Source organism: Protobothrops mucrosquamatus, unplaced genomic scaffold (assembly GCF_001527695.2).
Source record: "Protobothrops mucrosquamatus isolate PMUCROS unplaced genomic scaffold, P.Mucros_1.0 scaffold1241, whole genome shotgun sequence".
In the NCBI taxonomy this organism is placed as follows: Eukaryota; Metazoa; Chordata; class Lepidosauria; order Squamata; family Viperidae; genus Protobothrops; species Protobothrops mucrosquamatus.
The window spans coordinates 160,583-182,320 of NW_015387448.1; the positions used below are offsets into that span (position 1 = coordinate 160,583).

A 21,738-nucleotide genomic window follows, 5' to 3' on the forward strand; every position below is an offset into this window, starting at 1 on the left:
GGGTTCATTTTTAGAAAATTTTAAATACCACAACTTTAAAATATTTGGGTTTTAATTGGTTTTATTTGGCGGGGATTGTGGGCATGTTTCTGTTTTAAATATGTTGTGAGCCGCCCTGAGTCCCTCGGGAGAAGGGCGGGATACAAATCGAATAAATGAATGAATGAATGAATGAAGGGAGAAGAAATTTAAAACAGACTATAGAGTTCGCATAGTGACTCTGTGAAAATCATTGCTATGCGGTGTAATAATGACCCCATAAGCTTGGATTATTTTAAACATTGGAAAAACCAAAGAGATTATTGTTGATTTCAGAAAAGGCAGGCACAGCCATACTCCTCTATGCATTAATGTTTCACCTGTGGAGATGGTTACCAGCATCAAATTCCTGGGTGTGCAGTTAACAAGTAGGCTGTCTTGGTCGCTTAACTGTGAGACACTGGTGAAGCGGGCACAGCAGCGCCTGCATTTTCTGTGTTGCATGAGAAAAGCACATCTTCCTTCCCCTGTCCTTGCCACTTTCTACAGAGGCACGATCGAGAGCATCCTGTCATATAGCATCACAGTCTGGTTTAGAAGCATCCCTGCTTTGGACTGGAAAGCGGTGCAGAGAGTGGTGAGGATGGCTGAAAAGATTATTGGCAGTTCCATCCCTTCCATCCAGGACATGGCACATAAGCGTTACTTGAGCAGGGTCCGCAAGATTGTCTCAGATGCTACATATCCACTCCACGACCTGTTTTCCTTGTTACCTTCTGAGAGGAGGGGGCTTCGTGGTATCCGAAGCAGAACATCCAGATTCAGTCAGTTTTGCTCCATACAGTATCAGCCTTGTGAACTCTAAAGTTTCCTCCTTCCGTTATGTATTCAAGATGGACAGTGATTAATATTTATATTATACTTATATGTAAGGGTGTAGGTCTATACATATGTTGTATATAGTATGTTTAAATGTGTGCTATGTATGTGTACACATTGAGAGGAAGCAGCTAAATTTAATTTTTAATGTGTGCCATTGTGCCCACAGTAAAAAATGACAAGGTTATCTGTCTGTCTGTCTGCCTGCCTGCCTGCCTGCCTGCCTGCCTGCCTGCCTGCCTGCCTGCCTGCCTGCCTGCCTGCCTATCTACCTACCTACCTACCTACCTACCTACCTACCTACCTACATCTATCTATCTATCTATCTATCTATCTACCTATCTACCTGTAATTTGTCTGCCTGCCTGTCTGCCTGCCTGCCTGCCTGCCTGCCTGCCTGCCTATCTGTAATCTATCTGTCTGTCTGTCTGTCAGCCTATCTATTTTAAATGGGGATTGGGTAATCAAAGGCAAGCAAGGGATATTAAAGGTTACTCTGAGATTGCGGAGATGACCTTGAAGAGGGGCAGTTACTAAAATACAAAAAAGGGGGGGTCAAACTATTTTCCAAAGCACCAGAAGGCAATACAAGAAGCAATGGATGGAAACTAATCAAGAGGTGAAGCTACCTAGAACTAAGTAGAAATTTCCTGAGAGTGAAAACAATTACCCAGTGGAACAGCTTGCCTTCAGAAGTTGTGGGTGCTCCATCACTGGAGGCTTTTAAGAAGAAACTAGACAACCATTTGTCTGAAATATTATAGGGTCTCCTGCTTGAGCAGGTGGTTGGACTAGAAGGCCTCCAAAGTCCCTTCCAACTCTGTTATTCTGCTATGTAAGCCCAGGACAGGAAGAGAACATTAGAAAGAAACTTTCACTCTGCAACTGATATATTTAAATGCCCAGCATATGTTACATGTCTCATGGAACTTATGATGCGGAGACTATCCTAAAACCATCCAAAGGTGGGCATTTTCTTCAGGAGTAGGCATCTATCAAAACTGGTATAGAATTATTGAGAGATGAAGCTGTTAATCCTTTCCCCCCATCTTGACAATGTAATGGTCTCTTGGACAATGGATGTGAATGATCCATGGGATGGTTGGCAAATAAATGTAATGATAAATTAAAAAAATTGTCACTGCAAGCATTTTTTTCCCTTCGGCTTGCATTCCATGCTGATTCATTCTTTTCTTTAATGTTTAATTCAGATTCGTTCAGATAAAGACAGTGAGATTCATATAAGATACAGCATCACAGGGGTGGGAGCTGACCAGCCACCTATGGAAGTCTTCAACATTGACCCCGTGTCAGGGAGAATGTACGTGACCCGTCCAATGGACAGAGAAGAAAGAGCATCCTACCATGTAAGTTTGTACTTCTCTTCTTATGTCTATTTTTCCCATCCTTCCTTCCTTTCCTCCCTCCCTCCCTTCTCTGGCAATTTCAAGCACATCTCAGTCATAAGTAAACATTGAATGCAAAGTTCTTAAGGTCTAGAAATTCTCTAATAAGAAATTCTGTATAGATATACATATATGCACACACTTCCATGTTGAATGAATAACCATAAAGATACCTGTAATACATAGACAAAATTGTGCACATGTGTTTATGTATGTATGCTAGTACATTTATTTCAGATCAGTTCAATTCAGATCAGCCCAGATGATCGAAGGGAGGAAGAATTTGAATTTGAACACTTCCAAGTCCATGAAAGCAAACATATATCTGTGTTGATAGTCAGAGATAGAGCCTCTGAATCCAATTAAATGGGGGAAGTAGACTTCCTGAACTTAACCAAATTACAACAAGCGGCAATAAAGGCAGAACAAGAGAAGGGTCAAAGATAAATGTATCATAAATGCCAAAGATGAATATATCAAACGTTCCAGTATCTGAGGGGCTGCCACAAGGCAGAGGGGGCCAGTTGTTCACCAACGCACCAGAGGGAAGGACAAGAAACAATGGCTGGAAACTGATCAAAGAGAGAAACAACCTTGAATTAAGGAGAAACTTCCTGACAGTGAGGACAATCAACCAGTGCAACAGCTTACCCCCAGAAATCATGGGCGTTCCATCAGCGGAGATTTTTAAGAAGAGACTAGACATTCACCTGTCTGATACGGTATAGGTTCTCCTGCTTGAGCAGGGGGCTGGACTAGAAGACCTCCAAGGTCCCTTCCAGCTCTATTCTATTCTAAAAGTGTCAAAGATGAACATATCATACCTCACTCAATAGCTAGAACCAACCACCATCTTTCTTACCTATATCATTCTCCCATTTCCTTGGCTTCCAGAATCTCAGATTTCGCTTTAGCTTGTCTTCCTGATTTCTGAATTGGCTTCTAGTTATACCTGGATTGTTCATAAGAACATCTGGCTTCAACATCTGGCTATTTGTAGATTATGTGCAGGTTTTGCTTGTTGACTGCAAACTTGGGTAGACATTTGGCTCTAGTCTGAATAACTCGTTGTGCTTTATACTGTCTCTCCAGGATTTCAGATCAGAGTCATTCTGTGAATCTGGTGATGATTGATTTTTGGACTTCCTGCATGCAGAGGAAATCTGTTCTTTCATTAAAGGTCCAACCTTTCCCCAAGGTTTTGTAAACCAATTGTTTCTCATACATTGGTGGAAAACTTTGCCTTCTTGGTATAAACTGAATTTCCCATTGTGCATAGGAGGTCTATAAAGCCTTTAGTCTTCTGCATTGACTTTGGGTGCATAAATGTGGGACCTTTAAGCCATCTGGGTCTCCAAATATGTTATAAATTGCCCATAAAGTAATATGGGTCATTTCAACTGACTTTATCTTCTTAAAGAGTTCTACAACAGGCATTATTTTCAGCAAGGTGTACTTGGTAAGGTACGCTTTAACTATGTTGACACCAACTGTGGACAAAGGTGGAGAGGTCAGGAAAGTATATTAACTCCTTAGCTGCATGGTGGAAGGAATTTCTTTAAGGCTATAGGGGCATCTGTGGAAAAATTATTTCATATTCCTTGAACAAAAGCAATTATTTTCTCCAGTGACCCCGGCAAAATCTGAAGCAAAAGGATATCCTTTAAAAAAAAAGAGAGAGAGGAAAGTTAGAGATACAGGTTTTGTGCTGCTTCAGAATTGCCAATTATGTCTCACTGATGGAAGGCCATTATAACTTGGACGCTAATTTAGGTAGAACATCTCAGAAGGATGCCTTTGATGGAGTCATTAGGATTCTAGCATGATAAACTCTCAGTCAAGAAGAGGTAACTTTGTTGGTCATAATGATGGCTTTCTCTGACCTTGGGACTATTTAGTAATAAATGTTCATTATTAACTATACTGGTTAAGACAATGGCTTTTGAGAGATGCTTAGAAATGGCTATTCAATTCTTTTTATGACCCATGTAGGGGAAGAAAAAGGACAGGCTGTCTTTCTAGGTCCAAGAAGAACTTCCTTTCATCACTGATAACACATTTCAGTATTCTTCGCAGAATAATCTAGCACACAAACATACACAAAATAGCAATAGCACTTAGACTTATATACTGCTTTATAGTGCTTTACAGCACTGTCTAAGCAGTTTACAGTGTCAGCATATTGTCCCCAACAATCTGGGTCCTCAGTGCAGCAAAACACCCATATATTTTGTAATGTATTCCCTGTACAGGTAGTCGTTGACTTATAACCATTCATTTAGTGACCGATTACAGTTACAATGGCACTGAAAAAAGTGACTTATGATTATTTTTCACATGACCATTGCAGCAGCTCCATGGTCACCTGATCAAAATTTGAATGCTTGGTAACTTGCAGGTATTTATGACGGTTGGCAAGGTCTCTGGATCAAAAGGTGATCACCTTTTGCAACCTTCTGACAAGCAAGGTCAAAGGGGAAGCCATATTCACTTCACAAACTGTGTTACTAAGGTAACAATTGCAGCGATTCAAGGGAGATCATAAAATGGGGCAAAATTCACTTAACAATTGTCTTGCATAGCTACAGAAATTTTGGGCTTAATTTGGGTCATACGTCAAGGACTACCTGTACAAACATACCTCTTAAGGATCCCCCATTGCTTAACTTGGCAACAAACCCAAACTTCCTGTCTAGAATATATGAAATGACCTTCCACTGTAATTCTCTTTCCATACATCTTGAACTAGACACCCACAAATTTTTGAAGGCAAATGGTTCCACTGATTAATTGTTCTCACTATCAGGAAATTTCTCCTTAGTTCCAGGTTGCTTCTCTCCTTCATTAGTTTCCATCCATTGCTTTTTGTCCTGCCTTCAGGGGCTTTGGAGAATAGGTTGACCTCCAGCTTCTTTGTGGCAGCCCCTTAGATAGTGGGACACTGCTATCATGCCACCCCTCGTCTTTCTCTTCATTAAACTAGACATGCCCAATTCCTGCAACCGTTCTTTGTATGTTTTAGCCTCCAGTCCCCTGATCATCTTTGTTGCCCTCCTCTACACTCTTTCTAGAGTCTCAGCATCTTTTTTATATTATGGCGACCGATATAACTGGATGCAGTATTCCAAGCGTGGTCTTACCAAGACATTATAAAGTGGTATTAACACCTCACGTGATGCATTTCATTGTACAATTTTTCTTAATTCTGTAATTATTATTTTTAATTAATATTATTTGGTCAGAAATTCTGAAAAGACTTACCCCCATTCTTCATAGCTAAAATAGGAAAGATACTAAAGACTGATGAGTATAGGTGAGGGATACAATGCATAAGATAAAATCTCCCTGTTTTTTCTTTTCTTCCTTTTCTTCTTTACACATGTTATAGTTTTTTGTTGTTGTTAACTCTATGGTCTATATATTTTTCCTTTCTTTCTTTGAATTAGTTTGACGCAATAAAACTAAAAAAAACAATTAAGTACAAGCAGGGCTTTTTTTGTCATTGAACGCCCAGAATGGAGTTCCGGCACCTTTTTTGGATGGAAACTTGTAGGGTAGGCAAGGCGGGTTGTATGACGTGTGTGAGTTCCGGCACCTTTTTTTTTTTTTAAGAAAATAAGCACTGAGTACAAGTATAATACATACTGTAATGTTCTCTCTGAACCTTTGGCCCTTTGGGATTACCTTGTTCCTACTCAAGCAAGTAGGAATATCTTGGGATTTGCAATGTTATATTCATTTCCCAACAGTATTTTGACCTTCTCATCTATAATTGTGACTGTGGTGCTGGAAGCACACAATCCTAGGAAATACGGTAGACATGGAGAAAATGTGTTTAATTTGTTTCAACTGAAACATTTTTAATGCAAAGTATTTGTATTGGTACATAAATCAGTACACAAGTATTATTTGATATTCACGTGCTTCCAAATTTGGAAAGAGTTTTTTTTTTCCTGAACAAAATATGCTTACCCAAAATAAGTAACCTGCATATGACTGAAATAGGGGTGAAAAGGTGATATTCAAATGACGAACTTGGGCAATTGCATAGATACACATTTTCTAAAGGAAATTGCCGACTCATAAAACGATAGGATCAATTATTCTTCAGACTTAAAAACTAAAAAAAACAAACAAACTGATCAGCAAGTTAACCATCTGCATGGCTAATAGTTGCTTTTCTCCTATTAATTTGCAAACCAATTAAAATCAGAATTAGTGCCGATGTTAATCAGTCTTCTCTTTAGCAATATTCTCTGTTTATCAGCACGTACTTTCCTGTTAGCTTAATTGCATGACTGTGTGATCATAATCATTACATTGCAATTTCTTTAAAAAATTATACATGTGCATTATCTTGTTTCTTAATTAATACTGACTTCTTTTTCTTTGTGTTCCTGTTCTTTTGGTTCTAAAGCAAACTAAATAATTTTCAGATTAATTTGTTAGATATGAGATACTTATTCAGAATAGAACAAAGTAAAAAATACTGTTTTGTGTTTTTTTACATTTATGACAATGGGTGAGTGACCTACTCATTATTTTTTCCAATTCCAGTGCCACCTCTATAGGTAAACAGAACAATGAAGTCCAGACCTTTCACCTTTTTTATAGTTTGAAGGTAGAAAGAATTTCTGTAGCTCTAATTCTCATCTCATACAGTTTATCACATTGAAACTCAACAGATCAGGAGATAAGTCTGATCCTGAGCTAAACCATTTCAGATTGCAGATGGGTGTTGTATGACCAAATACTCCTCAAAACAATTTTACAGAATCCACCCATATAGAAAATAAAAACTCATGGAAATTGGTTTCAGTTCAATTTGTTCTGTTTTATTGCTGGGTGGAAGGGATTGGAGGCTGTTTGAAATAATTAAAATACGTGCTCTCCTCATCTGAGAGTTATACTCATATTACCATAAAGTTGGAAGAGCCCAGTGGGTCAAATATTTGATTATATTAATTAAGTCTGTCTCCCAGGAATATCTGGCAATCTCAACTCCAGTGACACTAAGCAGTCCACTAAAGCAGACTTTTTTATTTATCTATTTTTATTTCTTTTTAATTAATAGCAAAATGAAAAAAAGAGCAAAACACAAAAATAATAGTGATAGTGATCATGTCTAAAGGTTGAATCGTGGCAACTGGACCAAACTTTGTTAGTTTGAGATGTTTCGTTGCTCGTAAGCAAACTCAGTCAGAGCAAAAATATTTTAGTCCAGTTGCTTGGATGGGCAAGGAAACGTCTCAGATTAATGAAGTTTGATCCAGTTGCCATGATTCAGCCTTTAGACATCTTTGGCCAGGATGGTTGAGTCTTCACTGACATACAGTGATATATTTTTATAATAATAGTAATAGTGGTACTATTACTATTAAGAAAAGAACACATAACAGGTGCTATAATAAAAAAGAGTAAAAAATATGAGAAAAATACGATATGTAATTATTACAATAGCAGTTACACTTCTATATATACTAGTCTAATGCAAATATTATTCAAAACATATATAATTCTGATACATTTATACAATTATCCTTTATCGGTCTCCATTACGTCTGTCTAGAAAATGCTGTCAAAAACAGCGTTTTGGGGGAGATATAAGGATAAAGCTTCTTTAAACCACCTGTTTTTACAATGTCCTATATTTACCGAGTTTTAAGAGAAAGTAGTAGATTATATAAATAATGATCGTATGACAAATTTTGAGAGGATAACTTTCTTCTGAACTACATACCCAGTATGTGGAATTTAACAACTAGACAACTTAAATGGATTTTCCACACCCTTACTATGGCCAAAAGATTGGTATTCTAAGCATTGGAAAAATAAAGGTATGGCTGCTTTTACTCAATGGATTGAAGATCTGATTGCATTTATCACCTATATTGGCTTGCCTATAAACCTAAACTCTGAATGGATAAGTATAATGAATTATGGCACTCATTTATATAGAATACAGTAGGTTGAAAAACAGACACTAGAGCAGACACACAGAAGTGAGCTAGCTAAAGACATACTGTATATTCAGTAAAGTTAAAATCTAAATACAGGTAGACCTTGATTTACAACCATTCCTTTAGTGACCATTCAAAGTTGCAATGGCACTGAAAAAAGTTACTTTTGACTATATTTCACACTTGCAGCATCCCCCTGGGCCATGTGATCAAAATTTGGGCACTTGGCGACTGGCATGTATTTATGATGGTGGCACTGTTCCAGAATCACATGACCACATGAGCTTCCCAGCTGGCTTCTGACAAGCAAAATCAGTGGGGGAATCTGGATTCTCTTAACAACCCACATGGTTCACTAAACAACTGCAATTGTGGCAAAAATGTGGTAGAATAGGGCAAAACTCACTTTAAAACTTCCTTATTGAGCAATGGAAATTTTGGGTTCATTTGTGGTTGTTAATCAAGGACTGACCTGTATTGGTTTATGTTCCAAGGTTGTTTTGGGATTTGCCCCCTTCCTTTACACGACAATTGCTTCTTATAGTGCTGACCTTGAGTTTAAGAGGTCCCCATCCAGTCCTGCCAAAATGGGTCTTGCCTATAAACAACAGTTCCTGCTTGGGCAACTTTGTCCCATATGCCTCGATTATTATGCTACATAGCTATTTGATAAGGGAAAAAGAAATCGTTTTCTCTAATTATTTAGCCTAAGAAGTAACTCAGAACAGCATGAGTTGTGAACAAATTGCCATTAGTGTCTTTTGTATTTATACCAGACCAAGCTTCTCTAACTGATGCAGTTCTTATCAGCAAATGTACTAATTATTTCTGTTGACCCCTTTTCTCATATGGATCTCCACTATTCAAAACATCAAAGTCAAGTCCCAAAATACAGACTCATTAATTGACCACTTTTACAGTCCATTGATGAAATGCGGATCCCCCACACACAAACACTTTAGCAGGCACTCTAAACTTCTAAATAGTGAAGCTGAAGTTCAAATGTGCAAGGATTTCCTTTTTAATCCTCTTTGCCTTCTTGAGTTCAGAAAAAAGTATTGTAGTTTATGGATTTTAATTAATCTCATAGACAAGCTCATGGACTCTGGACTTAATTAACTCCCAAGGCCATCAACTTGTAATTAAGAACAGCTTTACAGAGTCAGACCGATGGTCGATCTAGAAGAATACTTGGCTTCCACTAATAACTTTCTGCATTTGTTTCAAAAGAAACCCTTCTTATCACAGGGCAATAACTACAGTAGAGAGAGAGAGATTCACCAAACATTCAAGCGTCTTATTGGCCAGGGGTCCCCAACCCCCATCCGTGGACCTGTACCGGACCGGGCCGCGGCATGCCAGCAACCAGTCCGCACAAACAAGCAAAGCCCCTTCTGTGGGATGCAGGCAGCACACAAAACCACGCCCCCTCCGGTCCATTGAAAATCCTTTCTCCGCAGAACCGGTCCCTGGTACCCAAAAGGTTGAGGACCTCTGTTATAAGCAGCACATTCCTAAGTCACCAAAGGTGAGTTAGGACAAGCAACAATATTATCCTGTTGGTGCTTGATTCAGCCTTTTAGCCCAGACTGAAAAGTGATTTGGGACTTCCTTGATGGGAATCAGTTGTAAATGTCCTTGCTATGTGTTGTATCTAACACCTTCATAGGTACACCTGGTATCTAACATCTTAGGTACATCTTGCCTTGTTGATAGTGGACAACATGAGAATTTGTGTGTAAGAAATAAATACTCTGTGCATTTTGCAGTGAACTGAAGACAGATTAAAAAAAGAATGATCAAGAATGTTTTATTCTTTTTTTAAAAAAAAATCTATGCAATGAAATTGCTGCTTTTGCACATCAAGTAATTGCCTTCCACCATTAATAGAAACAATACATTCCAGCTTTTAAAAAAACACAAATTTCCATCTTTTAATATTTAGTATTTTTATTTAGTTTACACTTGCATCTAAAGGCCACACAAGACCTGCAGGTCCTTGCATTCTAAATAATTACATTCCAGAGTAGTTACAAATAAAACATTCTCGTCTGTCTGTCTGTCTGTCCCATCACACATCACTTTTTAATGGGTTTTTAAAACCAAGAATTATTTTAATCTCGAGATTTATGACTGTAATTTTGTAATTAATTAATGAGACGTGAAAGGTGATATGTGTATTTCAAGCCTTCCTGTTTGCTTACTGTTTCGACTTGTATCTGCACAGAAGTACCCCGTTGTTTTCAAGGCAGCTTTTTGATCATGTCAAAGGTCAGATTAGCTTGAGAGAGAAAAGCAATTTGTACCTGGAATTAGAGTTATTATCTTCAAACAATGAAGAAATTATTTCTTCACCCTCTGTCTTCTGCTTGGAAAATGTCTCTGTTCTGAGATGAAGCAGAGAACAAAGCAGAGAGCTCATCTTTTCAGATTTGTTTTTGCTTCACTGCTTCTCAAGCCAAAATTCTAATTATATTTGATAGCTTCTGTTTGAAATCTCCAAAAGTTAAGCTGTTTCTCTGCCCTGTAAATACAGTAGATACAGTATGTACAGTACGCCAGGGCTCTCCAACCTGTGGGCCACGGCTTTTCCAAAAGGCAACTGGACTTTTCTTGGGGTTTTTTTTTCCTTGAAAATGTTTTGCTTCTCATCCAAGAAGCTTCTTCAGTTCTGTTCTTCAGACCTGAAGAAATTTTTTAGATGAGAAGCAAAATGTTTTCAAGGATAAAACTGGAACTGAAGAAGCTTCTTGGATGAGAAGCTAAATGTTTTCAAGGAAAAAAACCAAATAAGTCCAGTTGCCTTTTGGGAAAGCACCTTTCCCATTCCTAATCTACAAAATCAGGTCAGAAGGATACCACGATCCATGGTATCAAAAACCAATGAGAAATCAAGTACAAATCAATATTATCTACATACTATGCCCTGACACCAACTAGAAATGTTCTTGAATGTCTACTCTTATTTTAGTGCAGATTTCTTCACATGGTGCCCTCAGGTTATGCTGAAGCAATTCGCATAATCTTTCAGAGAACTGTTCTAATGCGAAGAAGGCATAAAAAGAAGCCGTGGCAAAGTTATACAATTCATGGGGTTTGTAGTTTGAAGTGAAAGCATTCTAGGATTAAATTGTTAGATGTAATAATAACAAACTGTCATGGTTCCGACAGACAGAGACAAACAAAGCAGAATTCCGAGGCTTGGAAATTCCTCAAAGAACATGTTTAGTCATTACAAAACATCGGCACAATCAAAAGTGAAACCAAGTCTGAAATTCCCACTATAATTTCCCAGTTGCAAAGTACAATGTCTCACCCACAAAACTATGCAATCAACTACGTTCCCCAATATATTCATTTGGCGGGCTTTCTTATACAATGCCCAGTCCCTGGTCGCGGGACCAGTAGATGACCTTGGTTCCCATGGGACAGATTATTTTGATAGTGAAGCACCTAGGCAAGCTCCCCTCCCAACCTAGAATGAAGAGGAAGATGGCTGCAGCCAAGTTCATTGTAGAGTTGACACAAACATCACAAACATCCGTAATAATACTACATCTGAATAGAAATGCCTGCCCAGGCAGGCTTGGCCATTAAATACCAAAGTGGAAAGAAAGAAAAAGAAAAAATTATAGCAAATAGAGTTAAATGTTTCCATTTGTTTCCACATTAGGAAATGCTGGAGAAGTATGCAAATGAAACCACTTTTTTCCCAGGTAGTGCTTCAGAAGAAATGTGTCAAATAGAGGTGACAAAGGGTGACATTTTAAAAAATAATGAGTCATGAAAAATTAGTGGCATTCAGGAGGATTATTAAGCAGTGCAGAAATGAAATTGCCAACTATTACCTAAAATTTGCAGCTTTACAAAACCCAGCCTCTGTATTTAAGAACCAGAAGCAACACCATTTTATAAAAGGGCCCAGGTAGGATGAAAAGAATTATAGCCGAGCCACCCTAACTGCTCGCTCTCACTGATAAATTGGTTGAAAATATTATTAAGAGTAGAATTGATAAGTCTTTCCATTTTTAAAGCTTCACTGGAGAAGGAAAAAAACCTATGTCTTTTGAAAAAGAAAAAGTTTTCCTTCACTATTTTTTTTTTTTTGCCTTTCCTTAGAACACGGACAGCTTTTCACAATGGAATCAAGAAGTCTTTTTTAGTGACCAAGCAAAATGAAAGGGGACAGAAGTTTAAAACAGCCGATACCGTGGTGCAACCATAGAAATGGGTTTGATTGATTTTTAGATCAGAGTTTCTCTATCTCAGCAGTTTTAAGAATTCTGGGAGTTGAGGTCCATATATCAATAGAATGGAATGGAATGGAATGGAATAGAATAGAATAGAATAGAATAGAATAGAATAGAATAGAATAGAATAGAATAGAATAGAATAGAACAGTGATAGCGAACCTTTTAGAGACCGAGTGCCCAAAAACTGGCCCCGCCCCTGCTCCATCCCTGCCCTGCCCCTGCCCCGCCCCTGCTCCGTCCCAACCTGCTTGACCACAGGGCTACTCACCGCCTCCAGCGCCCGCCACAGATCGCTCAGGCAGCCCAGCAGCGCCTTGGCGGCCACGCCCTCTGCCCACGCCCTGCAGCATCAACTGTGCGCATTGGGGCATGAGGGCAGTCTTGTCTACGCTGCCTGGCTGCCATGTCCTTGGCTGCGCTGCTCCGCATGGGCCATGCTCAAGGGCGACTCTCCTCCAGGGAGGCTGCTGGTGAGGAGGGGGTCACGGGAAGAGGCAAGGCTAGGGCAACGGCATGTGTGCCCACCGCCTCTGGCACCCGTGCCATAGGTTCGCCACCACTGGAATAGGAGCTGGAAGGGACCTTGGAGGTCTTCTAATCCAGTCCCCTGCTCAAGCAAGAGAACCTATACCATTTCAGACAAGGTTGCTAAGGTCATGAAACTCTCAGTGAGATCCAGAGTGAAGGGCTGAGCAGATATCTCTGGCAGTGCACATTCAGGAATGCATGCATCGGTCGTTCAGAGATGGTTGCATAAATGTTCCCTTTATATTTCTGCAAATGTAACTTCCTGGCTTGGGGGCACTCACTCAGCAAAGCACAGAACAGGAAGTTGGATCAACCAATCAGCAGACAGGACATACACAATGTACAGTTGGGATTTGGGAGGAAGTGCACATCTGCCCATCTGCAGCCATTTGCAATCTAGGCTTACCCATCAATCCCTTCGCAGTGTATGCTCAAGCTTTAGGGAACTCTGCCTATGTCTGAGTAGACCCCCTTAAGGTGTCTATCCTACATGCGGGAAGCTTCAAAAAACAGACAACTAAAATAAGATATTAAGATGCCAGTCCTCATTATGGGGAGCAGGGTTGATCAGTCATGGTCCCATGGTCACGCAGTTGCCTTCTTCTGGCCCTTCCAACTACAATTGCAGATAACTACAAATAGTCCTCGACTTACAACAGTTTGTTTAGTGACCATTGGAAGTTACAACAGGCACTGTAAAAAATGACATAATCATTGCAACATCCCCATGGTCAGATGATCAAAATTCAGACGCTTGGCAACTGACTCATACTTATGATGGTTGCAGCTGATGTGATCACTTTTTATGACCTTCTGACAGGCCAGGTAAATGGGGAAGCCAGATTCACTTAACAACCATGTGACTAACAACTGCAGTGATTCACACAACAACTGTGGCGAGAAAGGTCGTAAGATGGGGCAAAACCCATTTAACAACTGTCTCACTTTGCAACATAAATTTTGAGCTCCATTGTGGTCGTTAAGTTGAGGACTACTATACTGGTTGATTTTCTGCCATTTGAGGCTGGGAATCAGAATAAGCTATAATGGACGCCCTAAGATACGTGCAATATTCCAAAATTCAGTACAAATATAAGAATTCCAGTGGCATTTTTTATGAAACCACATAACTATTTACATCGTCTCATCCATACCCCAAATGTGTCAGCTATGGCCTTGGGCACTAAGACATTGTCCTTACTGAATGCAGGTGCTACATAAAAGTACTATATAAATTACTATTTAATAAATGTAGAATGTGAATAAATTAATAATTACCTTGCTTCCTGCAGCTGTCAGCCAGATGCTTCCATGAAGAAGGCTATTATATCTTTACCAGAGGGAACACTTCACTCATACTTGGTTTTATTTAGAGTTTCATCTTTGTGTTTGCTGGTTGTTGGTTGGTTGTTTGGTTTGTGATATTGTTCTAATGTAACTCTTTTATGGAATCATTTTCTTTCTGTTGGAAAATATATTGCCCAGAGACTTTAGGTATGGGGCAAAGATAAGTAGGCTCTGCAAATAATTAAACAGATAAATAATTTTGCAGCTGAGGCTCAAGATTCTTGGTCAGTGTTTTAAACCAGATAGAAACTAAAAACAACTTTACATTTGTTCATCACATTATTTATTTGCAACAGATTGATGAGCTCTGCATTGTAATAATGTGTTTGATATCAATTAGTATTAGTGTGAATAATAACAGAAATGACAACCTGGAAGTTGCTTCAAATACAATATACAAATAGAAGAATAAGCAACCACAGAAACTTAGAGAGAAGCAGATGGCTTTTCTAAGGCGATATTATCTTCTTGATGTTCGTATTGATAACTGGGTGAGGAAAAAAAGAAAATTTCAGCAACTTTTCTATCTTCTTGACTGACTGTTTTTAACTTTATAGTTTTTGGGTTAATCTTCAATGGAAACAAGTTTCTGTCTACAACTTTTCCAATAACCAGGAGACTGGTGAATTCCCTGATCTGAATGATCCCAATCAGGGAAGAAATAACTTGTCTTTCATTTTGACCAGTTCAAATAAAAGGATTAGGTGTGACATGATAGCAATGTCCCAATATCTCAGGGGCTGCCCCAAAGAAGAGGCAGTCAAGCTATTCTCCAAAGCGCCTGAAGGCAGGACAAGGAGTAACGGATGGAAACTAACCAAAGAAAGAAGCAACCTAGAACAAAAGAGAAACTTCCTGACAGCTAGAACAATTAACCAATGGCACAACCTGCCTCCAAAAGTTGTGAATGCTCCAACACTGGAAGTTTTTAAGAAGAGACTGGACAGCCATTTGTCTGAAATGGCATAGGATTTCCTGCCTGAGCAGTGGGTTGGACTAGATGACCTCCATGGTCCCTTCCAACTTTATTATTATTATTATTGTTATTGTTATTGTTATTGTTGTTATTAAAATGTTCTCCCTCAAAATAATAATCAAAACTGAGCCTCTGCTCTCTGCAAATGTATTCTGCCCACAAAAGTATTATTAGATGAGGATATTAACACAATCATGATATTAATAATTGTATAATAATAAAGATAAACTAGAGTTTGAAATACATCTATCAAAGTGCAGTCACTTTTCCCCATTGTGTGGGTGGAATTTGCACACAATGCCAGCATATGCCTCTTCATCTTGTTAGTTTCTTTTTTCCCAGCTACAGATAAAAATACACTGACGTACATAAAGTTAGTCCTCCACTTACAGCCATTCATTTAGCGACTGTTTAAAGTTACAACTGAAAAAAAGGTGACTTCATTGCGTTCTCATGGGCACGAGATCAAAATTCAGGCACTTGTCAACTGGTGTGCATTTACGATGGCTGCAGTGTCCTCAGATCATGTGATCACCATTTGAACGCTTCATTTAACAACAACAGAGATTTGCTTAACAACCGTGGCAAAAAAAAAACACCTCGTAAAATCGAGTGTTTAACAACCAACTTGCTTAAGCAATGAAAATTCTGCTCTCGGTTGTGGTCATAAGTGGAGGACTGCCTGGTCATCGAGTCCAACCCCCTGCTCAGGCAGGAAACCCTACACCATTTCAGACAAATGGCTGTCCAGTCTCTTCTTAAAAACTTCCAGTGTTGGAGCATTCCCAGCTTCTGGAGGCAGGTTGTTCCACTGGTTAATTGTTCTAACTGTCATACAACCAGTGAAATTCATGTATACCTGACAAAGAAGGATAGGATTCCTATCTCTAAGAGGTCATAATTGTCAACAAAATGATAAAAAGTTCATTAAACTAGCTACGCTGATTAAGCTTCATATCTTCTCTCATTTGTGCTTACCAAAATTAGCTGGGTAATTTCAGTATATGAAAGAAAGAAAACCTTTAGAAAACATTCAAAAGTCTGCAATATTTAGAGTGTTAAAAGGATTGAATGGTGGTTTTTTTTTCCAAATACTTTTTCAGATGTTCAATTCCATAAAACAATAGTGACTTCTCTGTTTATTAAAGAGGGTTTTTTTTCCTTATTTTGTTAACAGCTCAGAGCACATGCCGTAGATATGAATGGAAACAAAGTGGAGAATCCAATTGATCTCTACATTTATGTGATCGACATGAATGACAACAGGCCAGAATTCATAAACCAAATCTATAATGGATCTGTTGATGAAGGATCTAAACCAGGTATGCCTGAATGTCTCATAAAATTATTTCATTTTTTTTAGATAATCGACTCAACTTGGTCTGTTCATTTGTTATTTAAGAAATCTAACTTTAGGGAAACAAGATGAAACTTGAAATTCCAGAGCAGAGGAAATGTTTTATTCTGAAATACACTTTTACCTTGCATCGTTGTTCAATTTTGCCGCTACTAAGATTGTTGGACAAGCAGGCACAAAAACAGCCATGGTGTGAAGCCTGAGAAACAGGCCCCTTGTCAGTCAACAGAAGTGCTGATTTACCACCAGGTTATCAAGTACTTAGAACAGGGGTGTCAAACTCAATTTCATTGAGAGCCGCATCAGCATTGTGGTTGCCCTCAGGGGGCTGGGTGGGTGTGGCCAGGGAGGATGCAGCCTACTGGGTGGGCATGGATGGAGTGGGTGTGGCCTACTGGGTGGGTGTGGCCAGCTCTACATCATTCGCGTCAAGGGTGCCTGTGGGGGCCTGGGCAGGAGTGGGATAGATCTGAGGGTCTCTGGCAGAAGGGGGTGGGACCATGGCAAGTGCCAAGGCATGGTCCACTGGAGAAGTCTCACTCTTCCTCTCAGGCCATGCAGTGGGGGGGGGCTTATGGAGCTAAGACTGAATACGTTTCAGCATAGATGGCCACCACAAAATTGTATATTGGCTCCTGGCTGGCCTGGGCCAGGGTCAAGGCAGAGGGGGCCATTCCCTCACTGTTTCCAGGATGGCTTCGCGGGCCACATGAAACCCTTCACGGGCTGCATCCAGCCTTGTGTTTGACATGTCTGACTTAGAAGGCAAGGGCTGGGCAGCACAAGCAAATGACAGCCAATGACTTAATAGTCAGCCATCAACACACCCCAATCAACTTCTAAAAAGCCACATACAACAGGCACCATATAAATACCACACACAGAACAGCACACACTTGGCCAAAGAGAACTTCCCTGAGGATGGGCTCCATCACAAGTCCAAAAGCTCGGAAGACAAAACCTCTGGTCCCGGTGACCGACCCAGATTGCATCCTGCAATGGAAAAGAGGAATCAAATATTTCTACTTGATGTCCTTAGAAGGCAATATGGAAGGATCAGGGGTGGTTTCTTCAATATTGTGCAGTCTTGTCATATCTGAGTGGTTAGGAGCATCCAGTTTAGGCCCACCAATGCTGCAAGCCTCTGTCAGTTTCAAGCTCAAAGACAACACAGTGAAATCAACCAGTTTTTTACTTGCACTGATGACATCACCTAGTTTGGGTAATGAAATGTCTACAAGAAAACACAAGGTCAGAGAGCACAAAGAACACCTCAGTTTTTTTAAAAATTTGCTAATAAAAAAATGGACATCCTAATAGACAGAATCTTTCCAGACTAAAGCAAGAACTTTCTAACCTAATTGATATACCAGAAGGATAGAATCAAGATCACGTGAAGTGTTAATACCATTTTGCAATGCCTTGGTAAGGCCACACTTGGAATACTGCATCCAGTTTTGGTCACCACGATGTAAAAAAGATGTTGAGACTCTAGAAAGAGTGCAGAAAAGAGCAACAAAGATGATTAGGGGACTGGAGGCTAAAACATATAAGGAACGGTTGCTGGAATTGGGTATGTCTAGTTTAATAAAGAGAAGGATTAGGTGTGACATGATAGCAGTCTTCCAATATCTCAGGGGCTGCCACAAAGAAGAGGGAGTCAAGCTATTCTCCAAAGCACCTGAAGGCAGGACAAGAAGCAACAGATGGAAACTAACGAAAGAGAGAAGCAACCTAGAACTAAGGAGAAATTTCCTGACAGTTAGAACAATTGGAGCTAAGTGGTTCCTCATATAGGAATGAATGAATGAATGAATGAATGAATGAATGAATGAATGAAGATACCCTGCACCCATGCCAAATAGGACTTTGAAAGTAATAACTGACACCTTGAACTGAACCCAGATACAAACTGGTAATTGATGCAAGTAGTCCTTGACTTACAATCTTTCACTGAGTGACCATTCAAAGTTACAACAGCACTGAAAAAAGTAACTTATGACCAGGGGGGACTGGAGGCTAAAACATATAAGGAACGATTGCTGGAATTGGGAATGTCTAGTCTAATGAAGAGAAGGACGAGGGGGGACATGATAGCAGTGTTCCAATATCTCAGGGGCTGCCACAAAGAAGAGGGAGTCAAGCTATTTTCCAAAGCACCTGAAGGCAGGACAAGAAGCAATGGATGGAAACTGACCTAGAAGTAAGGAGAAACTTCCTGACAGTTAGAACAATTGATCAGTGGAACAACCTGCCTTCAGAAGCGGTGAATGCTCCAACACAGGAAGTTTTTAAGAAAAGACTGGACAGCCATTTGTCCGAAATGGCATAAGGTTTCCTGCCTGTGCAGGGGGTTGGACTAGATGACCTCCAAGGTCCCTTCCAAGTTTATTATTATTATTATTATTATTATTATTATTATTATTATTATTATTATTATTATTATTATTATTACCACCATTTTTCACACCTACGACCGTTGCAGCATCCCTGTGATCATGTGATCAACATTCAGATGCTTGGCAACTGGTTCATATTTATGATGGTTGCTGTGTCCCAGAGGGGTCATGTGAACAGCTTTTGCAACCTTCTGCCAGGCAAAATTAATGGGGAATCCAGATTCACTTTACAACCGTGTTACTAACTTAACAACTGTAGGGATTCGCTTAAGAACTGTGGCAACAAAGGTTGTAAAATGGGGCAAACCTCCCTTCACAACTGTCTCGCTTAGCGATAGAAATGTTGGTCTCAGTTGTGGTCAAGAACCACCTGGACTCTTGCTGCAGTTTGCCCCTAGTCCTTCTCCATCGTACTTCTCAGGTTTGCAAAGTGCCAGAGGGAAAGTAAAATCTTAGAGAGGGGAAGAGGCCATTGAGGCTACTGAACTCAAACCCTGGTGGAATCCAAATTGAAGTATCCAGAAGAGTTAACTACTCAGCTTGATCCCCTCCAACCAAGGGGAAGGTATCACCTGGCTTTGTAATTGGTTCCTCCGTAAGCGTCTCTTACTGTTAACATGATTTTGTTTCCCTAGCATTCAATCATAATCTGCCTCTCTTCAATTTAAACCCACTATTCCATACCCTGCATTTTCGTCAACACAATTGTGGTGCCCACTGATAAATGTATTAGGCTCCTTTGTTCTTTCAGTGATACACTGAGCAAGGAAAAGCTGCCCACCCAGGTGTGAAATGATGTACATCGTGCACACTGTTAGACAGTTGTGGTCAGCTGCAGCAAAGCTACTTGTATATTCTTGGGTGTCTTGTGTTCCTTCCTTGTGTTTTCTTGGAAGTAAATCCAGCTGAGTTTAGGTTTTTTTTTTTTTCAAAGATAAGAATGCCAGGTAGAATTAGTTTTGTGGAATTGCTCTTGCAGTTCTCTGATATCCCAAAGATGCTTTTTTTTTTTTTTTTCAAAAGTCAGCTGGATTTTCTTCGTTTTTCCTTGACGGCATTTCGCTTCTCATCCAAGAAACTTCTTCAGTCCCGACTGAATGGTGGAGGGATAGAAGGATTCAGTCAGTCATTCAGTCAGAACTGAAGAAACTTCTCGGATGAGAAGCGAAACGTTTTCACGGGAAAACCAAGAAAGTTCCAGTTGCCTTTTGAAAAAGCACCTTTGGGACAACTGTTATGTTTTCGGTTCGCTAGCAATTGATGAAGACGCATGGTGAAAAGCAACAAACTCTTTATTACACACTCCTACGACCAAGCAAGCAGCAAAAGGCACGCAGGCCTTTTATAGTACCTGAAACCCGGACAGTGTGAACCAATAGGAATTTAGCCTTTTTGCGCCTTGCGCATGCACACAAGGCTGGCGCCACTCTGTCTGGTCCCGGGCAGCTTTTGGGATTGCCCGGGACCATTTGCAACAATTCTGAGCCTGCTGTCAGCTCTTGCAGGCTCAGGACACAACAACAACCATGACCTGGAAGACTGAGAATCTCTACAGACGCTTCTCTGAAAGTTATGTAGAAGTTACAATCCACAAAAGAGTTGAAGGAGACATTTGCCACAACGCAGTGCCATGCCCAAAGCTTCCCTTTTCAGAATATTAAAGCAGCCGCATTGTTTAGAAACTCATGCGGCTGCTTTGAACTGTCCCCAGATGCCTTCAGACGCATGTACATCCAATGATGCTTTACTTTGCTAGCATTCTCAGCAGAAGAGAAGATGGGTCCTAACTGAGAACAGCTTTTCTAGCAGCCCAAGCTCTTTAATGCTTTTGAGATAGGTCCGTTTCCTAAGACCAAAACACTTTGTGAAGCCTCTCTTTAAGATGCTTTGCATGGCCTTATTGCATGCTGTGACAAAGAGTATACTTCTGACAACATAATGAGGAGGTGGAAACACCTACTGAATACACCCGGGCTTTCTTAACACTATGAGATTTAGGCTCAGCATGCAAAATTATACCAAATCATTACAGACATCCATTCTGATCCAGTGCAGAATTTCATGAATTGAACCAACATGAACTATTACATTCATACCTATCATTGTTGCATGTATCTAAGATTTCCTGAATCCAACTGTGTTAACGTTCATTCTGAAAATATTCGTGATCTGCTAAACCACGGTGTCCTTCATTACACAATAAAATAACACCCCAGGGTTTAAATATTGCAGCTGCCCTTTCTAATAGAAGGTGGAATTGTCTGCACTATGACTTGTATACAGAACCAGAATCTGGCATGTTGATTCCCCATCAATCTTATCTTACCACCAGCCTTTTCCCAAATGAAGCCTACCTCATTTCTGAAATTTTCAGAGGATCAAATGACAGCATTTTTATTCTACCCCTTTTTTCATCATATCTTGTTCCCAAGAAAGAAAAGGCAGTATCACCATAAAAACTGTGGTGGCGCAGTGGTTAGAATGCAGTATTGCGGGCTAACTCTGCTCACTGCCAGCAGTTTGATTCTGACGGGCTCAAGGTTGACTCAGCCTTCCATCCTTCCGAGATCGGTAAAATGAGGACCCAGATTGTTGGGGGCAATAGGCTGACTCTGCAATCCATTTAGAGAGGGCTGTAAAGCACTATGAAGTGG

General features: G+C 39.9%; 1 protein-coding gene across 1 annotated transcript in view; it reads left to right on the forward strand.

Annotated features, from left to right (window-relative positions):
* LOC107292003 (cadherin-4) overlaps positions 1-21,738 on the forward strand; it is a gene marked incomplete at both ends in the record, with an annotated part of 277,419 nt that overhangs the window by 119,483 nt on the left and 136,198 nt on the right. The window contains 2 exons of the mRNA XM_015821060.1: positions 2,070-2,225; positions 16,506-16,650. Coding sequence (XP_015676546.1) covers positions 2,070-2,225; positions 16,506-16,650 — 301 coding nt within the window. The remainder of the gene's footprint in view (positions 1-2,069; positions 2,226-16,505; positions 16,651-21,738) is intronic.